The sequence below is a fragment of the Oncorhynchus kisutch genome, linkage group LG8, assembly GCF_002021735.2.
Source record: "Oncorhynchus kisutch isolate 150728-3 linkage group LG8, Okis_V2, whole genome shotgun sequence".
In the NCBI taxonomy this organism is placed as follows: domain Eukaryota; kingdom Metazoa; phylum Chordata; class Actinopteri; order Salmoniformes; family Salmonidae; genus Oncorhynchus; species Oncorhynchus kisutch.
The window spans coordinates 78,614,050-78,627,502 of record NC_034181.2 but is presented as its reverse complement, the minus strand read 5'-3'; the positions used below and the strand labels follow the sequence as shown (position 1 = coordinate 78,627,502).

Sequence of the window (13,453 nt, the reverse complement as noted above, 5' to 3'; positions counted from 1 at the left end):
CATCATGGTTTGGGCCTGCTTTTCTTCAGCAGGGACAGGGAAGATGGTTAAAATTGATGGGAAGATGGATGGAGCCAAATACAGGACCATTCTGGAAGAAAACCTGATGGAGTCTGCAAAAGACCTGAGACTGGGACGGAGATTTGTCTTCCAACAAGACAATGATCCAAAACATAAAGCAAAATCTACAATGGAATGGTTCAAAAATAAACATATCCAGGTGTTAGAATGGCCAAGTCAAAGTCCAGACCTGAATCCAATCGAGAATCTGTGGAAAGAACTGAAAACTGCTGTTCACAAATGCTCTCCATCCAACCTCACTGAGCTCGAGCTGTTTTGCAAGGAGGAATGGGGGAAAAAAATCAGTCTCTCGATGTGCAAAACTGATAGAGACATACCCCAAGCGACTTACAGCTGTAATCGCAGCAAAAGGTGGCACCACAAAGTATTAACTTAAGGGGGCTGAATAATTTTGCACGCCCAATTCTTCAGTTTTTGATTTGTTAAAAAAGTTTGAAATATCCAATAAATGTCGTTCCACTTCATGATTGTGTCCCACTTGTTGTTGATTCTTCACAAAAAAATACAGTTTTATATCTTTATGTTTGAAGCCTGAAATGTGGCAAAAGGTTGCAAAGTTAAAGGGGGCCGAATACTTTCGCAAGGCACTGTATATGAATATGTGTGAGTGAGTGAGGGACAGAGAGAGAAAGGAGGAGACAGGTGGACTCAGCAGAGGTAAAGAGAGACCGCCAGGTAAAAAGAAGGAATGTGAACAGATGACTGGTGTTTGTGGTCTGGCTGTGTTTTCCTGAACTGGGTGGAGGAGGAAGTCACTGCTAAATATTGAACTTCTTGAGAGAGACACTCATTGCCTACACACACACACACACACACACACACACACACACACACACACACGTATGGGATAGCATCCCACACTACACACAGTGCTGTGGAAAGAGAGGGGGAGTGTCTCTCATCCCACACTACACACACACTGCTGTGGAAAGAGAGGGGGAGTGTCTCTCATCCCACACTACACACACAGTGCTGTGGAAAGAGAGGGGGAGTGTCTCTCATCCCACACTACACACACAGTGCTGTGGAAAGAGAGGCAGTGTGTTGAGGCTCCCAGTATAACCTATAGATAGGGCATTGACTTTTCCTAACCACATGACCTGACCAAAAAAACTGCAGGTCCTACCCATAACCCCTGACCCAGACTACAGCGCCAGACTTTCTGGTCCTACTGTGTGTTGGTGGTGCATCACCTGAAACACCACTCTAGACTTCTCCAGTAGATATGTCCTCATGTTAGCTCCAATGATACGGTAGCGTTTGTCGAAGCCGATCTCAATGTACTTCCCAAAACGACTGCTGTTGTCGTTACGAGTCGTCTTAGCGTTTCCTATCGCCTGGAGAACACACACGGACGGACACACACACAAATACGGACACAGACACACACACAGACAGACACACACACACACACACGAGGGAGAGCGAGCGATAAATATAGATTAGGTTAGCAACATCAGCATATCACTCCCCTTTACAACAAGGCAGTGGCTTGACATATTCAGTATTCAGTGTGTATTTCAGGCCAGCTGGGCCATGTGATGGTGTAGAACTAAAACTGTCCAGCAGGGAGGGGAGGGACAGGGGGAGACAGATACTGTGGTGGTGCTGCTGTGCATCATGGGGAATAGAGTCCTGCAGTCAAAGCACAGTTGTCAGTGGTGGTGTTCCAGGATGTCTTTATTGCAGTCGCGCTGCCCAGATAATCAGATCTCACAACGCCAGCACAGGGACTGAACATGCTTAAAGCCAATATCACCGTCTGACTGACTGCAGTGGAAATCAGGTCTGCCACAGACAGACACAGACAGAGACACACAGACAGAGAGAGACAGACAGAGACACACAAACAATCAGAGACAGACAGACAGACAGACACACACATAGAGACAGAAAGACAGAGAGAGACAGACAGAGAGACAGAAAGAGAGAGACATACAGAGAGAGATAGACAGAGACAGAGACAGAGACAGAGACAGAGACAGAGACAGACGACAGACAGACGACAGAGACAGAGACAGAGACAGACAGACAGACAGACAGACAGACAGACAGACAGACAGACAGACAGACAGACAGACAGACAGACAGACAGACAGACAGACAGACAGACAGACAGACAGACAGACAGACAGACAGAGAAACAGAGAGAGAGAGAAACAGAGAGAGAGAGAGAGAGACAGAGAGAGAGACACAGAGACACAGAGAGAGAGACAGACAGAGAGAGACAGAGAGAGACAAACAGAGAGAGAGAGAGAGACAAACAGAGAGAGAGAGAGAGACAAACAGAGAGAGAGAGAGAGACAGAGAGAGAGAGAGACAGAGAGAGAGAGAGACAGAGAGAGAGAGACAGAGAGAGAGAGACAGAGAGAGAGAGACAGAGAGAGAGAGACAGAGAGAGAGAGACAGAGAGAGAGAGACAGAGAGAGAGAGACAGAGAGAGAGAGACAGAGAGAGACAGAGAGAGAGACAGAGAGAGAGACAGAGAGAGAGACAGAGAGAGAGACCGAGAGAGACAGAGAAACAGAAAGAGAGACAGAGAAGCAGAGAGAGACAGAGAAACAGAGACAGAGAGACTATATAGGGGTTAAAGTGTGTGTAAGGAGTAAAGTCTCCTCTAGCGGAGCTAAGAGAAAACACACGGCTACTGTTCCCTAAAGACAAGGAGGCTTTCAGCTGCACAGGCAAGTATGGTAATGTTTCCTTACATCAACACACACACACACACACACACACACACACACACACACACACACACACACACACACACACACAGCATGAAGAAGGCTTGGCCACTGATTGGCTGACAGGTCTGTGAGGAGTGATTTCATCCTTACACCAAGGGGAGAGGGAAGGGAGGAAAGGAGAGAAATAGAGGAGATGGGGGAGAAGAAATGGAGGAGAGGAGAGAAATAGAGGAGATGGGGGAGAAGAAATGGAGGAGAGGAGAGAAATAGAGGAGATGGGGGAGAAGAAATGGAGGAGAGGAGAGAAATAGAGGAGATGGGGGAGAAGAAATGGAGGAGAGGAGAGAAATAGAGGAGATGGGGGAGAAGAAATGGAGGAGAGGAGAGAAATAGAGGAGATGGGGGAGAGGGAAGGGAGGAGAGGAGAGAAATAGAGGAGATGGGGGAGAGGGAAGGAAGGAGAGGAGAGAAATAGAGGAGATGGGGGAGAGGGAAGGAAGGAGAGGAGAGAAATAGAGGAGATGGGGGAGAGGCCATATGGACACAGGGGAGAGAACTAACCCTCCCAGACTCCACATGAACACACCATGAAGCAGGCTTTGCAGAGGACTGGAGCGAGGAGAGGGAGAAGAGAGGCGAGGGGAAGGGAGAGGAGTCATACCTCCATGATGGGGTTGGATGCGAGGACCTTCTCCTCTACGTTGGCCTCTGTGGCTGCTCCACTGACTGTAGCAAAGTAGCGCATGGCGTATTTAGCTGAGACAGTCTTCCCTGCTCCCGACTCACCGCTTACGATTATAGACTGGTTCCTCTCATCTCTAATACAGGAGAGAAGGAAAGACAGACGGTGAGGGAAGCAAGAGTCTGCCATGTGGCAGCTTATTGGCTCAGTCATGCCAATACAACAATACACACATAACAAAATCATCGAAGATAAAAACAGAAAGTCATTACTTAGTTCCATTATGGTTCTGAAAACGGTGTGAGGTCACTGTAGCAGACAACATGCTGTACAGTATAGATGCCAACTGGGACCATAGGTCACTATGCTACAGAGTGTGTGTGTGTGTGTGAGTGAGTGAGTGAGTGAGTGAGTGAGTGAGTGAGTGAGTGAGTGAGTGAGTGAGTGAGTGAGTGAGTGAGTGAGTGAAGTGAATGTGTGTTCACTAGGTGTGTGTGAAAAAGCGTGTGTATGTATGTGAGAGAGTGCTCTGTGTGCTCATTCCGTCAAACGAAAAGATCAATGCCGATATTTTCATATCTGATCAATAGTCTTCTGATTAATGAATTATTTACTTTATCTCACGTTAGTCTCATTCCAAACGTTGTAAACCCTGATTCAGATGACCATCCTAACCATGCTAGATTACGGAGACGTCATTTAAAGATCGGCAGGTAAGGGTGCTCTCGAGCGGCTAGATGTTCTTTACCATTTGGCCATCAGATTTGCCACCAATGCTCCTTATAGGACATATCACTGCACTCTACACTCCTCTGTAAACTGGTCATCTGTAAACTAAGTAAAATGGTGCAGGAAGAAATGGCAGCAGTTTTACGGGTTCCCAACCAATTGTGCTATTATGTGTTTTTTTGCGTTATTTGTAACTTATTTTGTACATAATGTTTCTGCAACCGTATCTTACGGCAAAAAAAGAGCTTCTGGATATCAGAACATCGATCACTCACTTCGGATTAGACAAAGACTTTTTCCTTCAACAAGCAGGAAGCACACAACATTCTCCAAACACCCGACAGGGCCAACATCTCCGTTATTTGCAAGAGGAGGAGACACAGGTATAGAAGACACAGAGCGGGAAGCATCGTCCGGACCCGCAGGAGGTGAGTGGGAAAGCTGCCGTTACCGTCAATATTACTCGCCAATGTGCAATCATTGGACAATAAACTAGACAAGGTACAATCACGAATATCCTACCAACGGGAGATCAAAAACTGTAATATCCTATGTTTCACGGAATCGTGGCTGAATGACTACATGGATATTCAGCTAGTGGGATATATGCTGCACCAGTGGAGCAGGTTGAGAGCTTCAAGTTCCTTGGTGTCCACATCACCAACAAACTAGAATGGTCCAAACACACCACAAACACACCAAGACGGTCGTGAAGAGGGCACGACAAAGCCTATTCCCCCTCAGGAAACTAAAAAGATTTGGCATGGGTCCTGAGATCCTCAAAAGGTTCTACAGCTGCAACATCGAGAGCATCCTGACCGGTTGCATCACTGCCTGGTACGACAATTGTCACTACAGAAAGGCACTACAGAGGGAAGTGCATATGACCCAGTACATCACTGGAGCCAAGCTGCCTGCCATCCAGGACCTCTACACCAGGCTGTGTCAGAGGAAGGCCCTAAAAACTGTCAAAGACTCCAGCCACCCCAGTCATAGACTGTTCTCTCTATTACCACATGGCAAGCAGTACCGGAATGCCAAGTCTAGGACAAAAAGGCTTCTCAACAGCTTTTACCCCCAAGCCATAAGACTCCTGAACAGGTCATCAAATGGCTACCCGGACTATTTACATTGTGTGCCCCCGCCGCCACCCACCACCCCCCAAGCCCTCTTTTACGCTGCTGCTACTCTCTGTTTATCTTATATGCATAGTCACTTTAACCATATCTACATGTACATACTACCTCAATCAGCCTGACTAACCGGTGTCTGTATGTAGCCTCGCTACTTTTATAGCCTCGCTACTGTATATAGCCTGTCTTTTTACTGTTGTTTTATTTCTTTACCTACCTATTGTTTACCTAATACCTTTTTGCACTATTGGTTAGAGCCTGTAAGTAAGCATTTCTCTTTAAGGTCTACCTACACCTGTTGTATTCGGCGCACGTGACAAATAAACTTTGATTTGATCTCTGTATACCCGTCGCAAGACCCACTGGTTGATGCTTATTTATAAAACCCTCTTAGGCCTCACTCCCCCCTATCTGAGATATCTACTGCGTCCCTCATCCTCCACATACAACACCCGTTCTGCCAGTCACATTCTGTTAAAGGTCCCCAAAGCACAGCACATCCCTGGGTCGCTCCTCTTTTCAGTTCGCTGCAGCTAGCGACTGGAACGAGCTGCAACAAACACTCAAACTGGACAGTTTTATCTCCATCTCTTCATTCACAGACTCAATCATGGACACTCTTACTGACAGTTGTGGCTGCTTTGCGTGATGTCTTGTTGTCTCTACCTTCTTGCCCTTTGTGCTGTTGTCTGTGCCCAATAATGTTTGTACCATGTTTTGTGCTCCTTACGTGCTGTTTTGTCATGTGTTGCTGCCTTGCTATTGTTGGGTTCTGATTTCTTGACTTATGAAATGTACTTATTGATGAACTGAGGGGAATGTATAATGTATATGGTGGATGCAATTAAGCTTGGAATGTACTGAGGGCAGGGAAGACTATCGCACGTGGCAGGCACTGATAAGGTTGGAGAGCTGTGGATTAGTGAGGAAGGGGTCGAGGTCAGGTCACGTTAAGGGAGAAGGAACAGTTTATTGCCCATGTCACTTCATTTTCTGCCTAGCAACATGGACGTAAATGGTTAGAGAGGAGGAGATTCCACCCCAAATTGTAATTTATATCACCAGTGGTGGAACCGTGTCTTTGTCTGATGCAGCTGTATTGACCCAATGGGAAAATAAACTTAAGCTTTCAGTGTCCGTCGCGTTCTTACTCTGATAATTAGAACCCAACACTATGTTGTCGTCTTAGGTCTCTCTTTATGTTGTGTTGTCTCGTCATGATGTTGGTTTTGTCCTATATTTCCGTCAATATAAATATATAAATATATATATATAATTATTTTTAATCCCAGCCCCCGTCCCCGCAGGAGGCCTTTTGCCTTTTGGTAGGCCGTCATTGTAAATAAGAATCTGTTCTTAACTGACTTGCCTAGTTAAATAAATAACAAGATAGTAAATACACACACTGTACTATGCTTCCATTGGAATGTCTCAAACTGTCCGTCTGACATCGTTTGAAACATGGGAAATCTGTGTATACTACCTTTGAGCAGGTAACACTCGCACGCACGCCCACCACACACACCCACCTGGCCATCTGTTTGTAAGCCTCCTCAGCCACAGCGAAGATGTGAGGGTCCATGTCTCCCATGTTCTGGCCACTGTACGCATTGATGATGTCACTACCGTAGATGGGAAGGTTCTCATAGGGATTAATGGCCACCAGCACAATACCTACAGGAAGAGAGGAGGAGTTGGTGTGTGTGTGTGTGTGTGTGTGTGTGTGTGTGTGTGTGTGTGTGTGTGTGTGTGTGTGTGTGTGTGTGTGTGTGACCCTTGTGTGTCTGTGTGGGCATACCACAGTATGTGTAGATGAGTTTGGAGTCGGTGAAGCGGACTTTAAGGTTGTGCAGGACGGCCGGCTCGTGGAGGTAGCTAAGAGCTGTGAGGTCATTCTCCCCCACCAGGATGTCAGGGTTCCGGAGGTGAGGAAGGTTCTTTGTTTTATCATCCAGCTTGTGCTCAATGTCCTGGACAGCACAGATTAAACAGAGACGTTATCACACACAATATATGTGTGTATCACAGTGGCAGCTTAATTGGGGAGTAGGGGCTCATAGTAATGGCTGGAACAGAATAAATGGAACGGTATCAAACATTGTTTCATTGTGCTTTATACCATTCCATTTAGTCCATTCCAGCCATTATTGTAATTCATCTCCCCCTCACCAGCCTCCTGTGGTGTGTGTGCTGAGTAGGGACCTGGTTTTATGTAACTCTGTGACATAAAAAACAGACAGTTGGTGAACATAAGCCTCACACATGTATCAAAATATGCCACCAAATGGGTCAGGTTTCTGCCCCCATTTCCTTCTGAACGGTTTATATGGACACATAGACATGTTTTTATGATATGTATGGTGATATATTGCAGTGTGAAGACAACAGCCCTTTGCAACTACTCCAATAACCAATAATGAGATAGATTCGCTGTGTGTGTGTGTGTGTGTGTGTGTGTGTGTGTGTGTGTGTGTGTGCACTGTGCATCTCATCACAAATGAGAGGATGTTATGCAACCAACCAACCCTACACCAACTTTCTCCTCCTCCTCTCCTCCAGTACTCACCATTCCATCCTCCAGTGTGAGGTGTAGGGTGGAATCTCCATGTTTGTAGTTCTTAGTGAGCTCTGCTGACTTCCACACCTCATCTGCATCAGGGATCCACACCCGAGCAAACTGAGAGAGAGGAGAAAGAAGGAGAGTGAGAAGGGAGAGAAAGGTTCTACATGACATAAAAACGTACTACAGAGTGTGTTCTCCAAGTCAGAAAGCTACATAAGGCCTATATCAGTCCAGTACTGTCCCCAGACTCAATGTCTACTGCAGAGAGAACCTGCTGCTGTGTCAGACTGGTACAGTGCTGACTGAGGCTGTTGTATCTCCATGGTTGGTTGGATATCATTTCACCATCTAACATGATCAATACTGCTGGACATTCATAAAGACTCAAACCCAGTCCACATAATTCTGAGACCGATCACACCATGACAGGAATGCCTTCAGATCCCAGCCCTGTGGAACGAGCCTGTCAGCTGATCAAAGACATGTCAAAAACCCAGAAACAAAAACACTGTAAAACTGATCGGGGTTGATCCCGGGTCTTCAGCCTTCCACTAGACTGTGCTGGTCCGCTGAGCTAAAGCCACGGCATTAGCTCAGGAAGCTAAGTCGTCAGGTTGTAGCACGGGCAGCTAACAGAAGTCTTCAGGCCTCAGGCTCACAAGAGTGCAGTTCACAGAACCACATCCGTAACACACGGAGGAGAGCCGACTGGTAGATCCCAGCTTTAACAGCTGCCATTAGAAAGGTCAATCAGATGGCCAATCAGTAATCTTTACATCTCACTAAGCAGCTCAATGATGATCAGCGCTACACAAAGCTTATCCTGGTTTATCCTGGCCCATTATTACCACCAGCAGACCTGTATACACAGACCTTTCAGAGGCACACACACAGCAGGCCGGTCTGGGTCTCATTCCATAGTGCAACAATGTTTAGTTAAGAACAAATTCTTATTTACAATGGCGGCCTAGTGGGTTAACTGCCTTGTTCAGGGTCAGAATGACAGATTTTTACCTTGTCAGCTCATGGATTCGATCTAGCAACCTTTTGGTTACTGGCCCAATGCTCTAACCACTAGGCTACCTGCCACCCCATGATACTGCTTGTTTGGGAAAATGGGCCTGCTTGACCTGAATACTACTGTATCCTATACACAACTGGTTCCTGTCTTTGATACTCCAACTAACGCTCTTAGAACAGTCTGTAAAATGTGTCAGAATCTCATTGGTAAGAAGGATTTACATGAAGACTGAAACCAAGCTTCAGTGTGTGTGTGTGTGTGTGTGTGAGCGCCTGTGTTGGCACTAAGACTGTTGGCACTCGGGTCGGATGCTCTCATATCCTCATGACTCACCCTAACCTTCCAGCAACCCTCAGCCAACCATCCAGGAACATTCTGTGGAAGAGTCTAATGATCTAGCTCATAGCCATATACTCACACAGACAGACAGACAGACAGACAATAATCACCATTGTAGTAGGTTGCTTACATATTCAGACCTACGTCATCGTCATGTCATCATGGTTTATCACTATGTAGTGGATAAGGTATTCTTGCGATGCTCCACAATGAATTGAAATTAATCTTTCACACCAGTGTTTAACACTGAAAGGTCAGAGCAGTGTGTGTGTGTGTGTGTGTGTGTGTATATACAGAGGTCAGCAGAGAAAAGTGCTGACTCGACAGAACACAGTATCAGTCATCCTATAGCAGGGTTACTGAGGCTATTCTGTCGCTCTCTCGTGTTCCTTCCTGGAGGAGAGCGGTTCACAGCCCAGCTCCTAGCAATGGAAAGGAGGAGTGAGGGAGAGAGAGAAAGAGTGAGAGAATGTGTGAGAGAGATGGAGAGAGTGAGAAAGAGACAGGAGGGTGGAGGTAAAAATAGCCTCACACACACACCTCACTGAGTAGCATCACCATACACCACTGAGTAGCATCACCATACACCGCTGAGCACACTTCCTGATCCTCCTAATCACACACACACTTTCTGCAGCAATGAAGCGTGTAAACCATTTCCTAGTCCACATTGTGATAGTCGTATTTATAGACAGATCCCCAGGGTTACAGTAGAGGACAGATGAAGGGTACAACTCTACCCCAAGCACACACAAACACAGACACAGACAGAGAGGAGTCAGAGGGACCCTGTCTGCTACATGGTGCTAGTGGGGGTCAGCTAGACTGGTCAACTATACAGGGGAGGAGGAGAGGGATAAGGAGGAGGATGCAGGAAGAGAAGGAGATATTATCTCCCTTGTGACATCAGCCCTCATGACTCAAGAGTGAAGGCGTTTCTCATCACACACCCTCTGCTTGCCTGGTCATGACCTGGAACCGCTGATCAGAGTGGGAGAGGAAGAGCTACAGGGATGTGTGTAAGAGGGGGATAGGAAGAGCTACAGGGATGTGTGTAAGAGGGGGATAGGAAGAGCTACAGGGATGTGTGTAAGCGGGGGAGAGGAAGAGCTACAGGGATGTGTGTAAGAGGGGGAGAGGAAGAGCTACAGGGATGTGTGTAAGCGGGGGAGAGGAAGAGCTACAGGGATGTGTGTAAGCGGGGGAGAGGAAGAGCTACAGGGATGTGTGTAAGCGGGGGAGAGGAAGAGCTACAGGGATGTGTGTAAGCGGGGGAGAGGAAGAGCTACAGGGATGTGTGTAAGAGGGGGAGAGGAAGAGCTACAGGGATGTGTGTAAGAGGGGGAGAGGAAGAGCTACAGGGATGTGTGTAAGAGGGGGAGAGGAAGAGCTACAGGGATGTGTGTAAGAGGAAGAGCTACAGGGATGTGTGTAAGAGGAAGAGCTACAGGGATGTATGTAAGAGGGGGAGAGGAAGAGCTACAGGGATGTGTGTAAGAGGGGGAGAGGAAGAGCTACAGGGATGTGTGTAAGAGGGGGAGAGGAAGAGCTACAGGGATGTGTGTAAGAGGGGGAGAGGAAGAGCTACAGGGATGTGTGTAAGAGGGGGAGAGGAAGAGCTACAGGGATGTGTGTAAGAGGGGGAGAGGAAGAGCTACAGTTGTGTGTAAGAGGGGGAGAGGACAGAGGGGTCTGCAGCAAGCAGCAGAGTGTGATGTAACCTTGCTTGAGGCTTTAGCTCAGTGGGCTACTGTAGAGCTAACATATGCCTGAGGCAAGCGTTCGATATGAACCTGACAAACTGTTACACACTGCAGGTCTACTCCTGGAGATGTTTAGTACATCAGTGCCTTCCTCAGGGGCCCAGAGCAACCAGTAAGAACACCAGCAACCTTCTGACCCCAGTGGTTAGTTGTATTAGAGTAGTGTATACGTGTTTGGTAGCAGGGAAAGGCAGGAGCGACTCAGGCCGGCCCATTAATCCAGGACTGACTAATAGACTAAAGATCAACACTGTATTAACTCTGGATTTACCTCTAATCTAATCCTTACACAGAGAACTACACCTCCACACACACACACACACACACACACACACACACACACACACACACACACACACACACACACACACACACACACACACACACACACACACACACACACATTGGTTATACCAGTCCTTTCACAGCAGTGAATACTGAAAGGCTCTGAGAGATGCTACTGGTACAGTGTACTAGGGGCGAGGAGCTAGTGAGGCAGACCCAGAAGAGAGGAGAGAGGATAGGGGGAGGGGGGGGAGAGGACAGGAGGGGGGGAGAAGAGAGGACAGGAGGGGGGGGAGAAGAGGACAGGAGGGGGGGAGAAGAGAGGCCAGGAGGGGGAGGAAGAGAGGCCAGGAGGGGGAGGAAGAGAGGCCAGGAGGGGGAGGAAGAGAGGCAGGAGGGGGAGGAAGAGAGGACAGGAAGAGAGGACAGGAGGGGGAGGAAGAGAGGACAGGAGGGGGAGAAGAGAGGACAGGAGGGGGAGAAGAGAGGACAGGAGGGGGAGAAGAGAGGACAGGAGGGGGAGAAGAGAGGACAGGAGGGGGAGAAGAGAGGACATGAGGGGGAGAAGAGAGGCCAGGAGGGGGAGAAGAGAGGCCAGGAGGGGGAGGAAGAGAGGACAGGAAGAGAGGACAGGAGGGGAGGAAGAGAGGACAGGAGGGGGAGGAAGAGAGGACAGGAGGGGGAGGAAGAGAGGACAGGAGGGGGAGGAAGAGAGGACAGGAGGGGGAGAAGAGAGGACAGGAGGACAGGAAGAGAGGACAGGAGGGGGAGGAAGAGAGGACATGAGGGGGAGAAGAGAGGACATGAGGGGGAGAAGAGAGGCCAGGAGGGGGAGAAGAGAGGCCAGGAGGGGGAGGAAGAGAGGACAGGAAGAGAGGACAGGAGGGGGAGGAAGAGAGGACAGGAGGGGGAGGAAGAGAGGACAGGAGGGGGAGGAAGAGAGGACAGGAGGGGGAGGAAGAGAGGACAGGAGGGGGAGGAAGAGAGGACAGGAGGGGAGGAAGAGAGGACAGGAGGGGGAGAAGAGAGGACAGGAGGGGGAGAAGAGAGGACAGGAGGGGGAGAAGAGAGGCCAGGAGGGGGAGAAGAGAGGCCAGGAGGGGGAGAAGAGAGGCCAGGAGTGGGAGAAGAGAGGCCAGGAGGGGGAGGAAGAGAGGACAGGAGGGGGAGGAAGAGAGGACAGGAGGGGGAGAAGAGAGGACAGAAGGGGGGAGAGAGGACAGGAGGGGAGAAAGTAACAGCAGAAGTGTTAATACATTTGTTCACAGCCAACAGGATTATTAGAAGCAGATTAACCCTCTAAGACTGAGCTTTCACTTCATCAGTCAGATCTCTCCCCCTCTTTCACCTCTTCTCCTTCTCCCCTCTTGTTCACTCTTCCTCTGTCCTTCATTCCTTTATTTCTCCTGATCTGACAGAGCCGGACAGGCCAGACATCCACCATGTAGCTTTCACAACTCAGCATTACAGATCACTGACTGTGACTGCAGATGGAGGAGAGGAGGAGGATGAGGAGAGTTGAACTGCAGCCGGCCCTCACCCTGCAGGCCTGGTGTCTTCACTACTGCTGAGGGGGAGGATGAGGAGAGTTGAACTGCAGCCGGCCCTCACCCTGCAGGCCTGGTGTCTTCACTACTGCTGAGGGGGAGGATGAAACACTGAAGGGCTGTAGAGCAGCAGTAAATACAACCTCCACCCCCTGGCCAGGCCTCTCTCTGCTCAAATGGAGAGCATCAATGGCCCTATGAGCCAACCCAATTATAATTAAACCATAAGGCCCGAGGAGTTGTGGTATATGGCCAATATACCACGGCTCAGGACTGTTCTTAAGCACGACACAACGTAGAGTGCCAGGACACAGCCCTTAGCAAGGGTACAGTGGGACAAAAAAGTATTTAGTCAGCCACCAATTGTGCAAGTTCTCCCACTTAAAAAGATGAGAGAGGCCTGTAATTTTGATCATAGGTACACTTCAACTATGACAGACAAAATGAGAAAAAAATCCAGAAAATCACATTGTAGGATTTTTTATTAATTAATTAGCAAAATATGGTGGAAAATAAGTATTTGGTCAATAACAAAAGTGTATCTCAATACTTTGTTATATACCCTTTGTTGGCAATGACAGAGGTCAAACGTTTTCTGTAAGTCTTCACGAGGTTTTCACACA

The 13,453-nt window shown here is 48.2% G+C and overlaps 1 protein-coding gene across 1 annotated transcript in view; it reads right to left on the bottom strand.

Moving 5' to 3' along the window:
• Nucleotides 1-13,453, bottom strand: part of myo5aa (myosin VAa) — an 80,136-nt gene that overhangs the window by 48,668 nt on the left and 18,015 nt on the right. Inside the window, 5 exon segments of the mRNA XM_031831298.1 lie at nucleotides 1,275-1,418; nucleotides 3,430-3,586; nucleotides 6,842-6,986; nucleotides 7,111-7,282; nucleotides 7,879-7,989. Coding sequence (XP_031687158.1) covers nucleotides 1,275-1,418; nucleotides 3,430-3,586; nucleotides 6,842-6,986; nucleotides 7,111-7,282; nucleotides 7,879-7,989 — 729 coding nt within the window.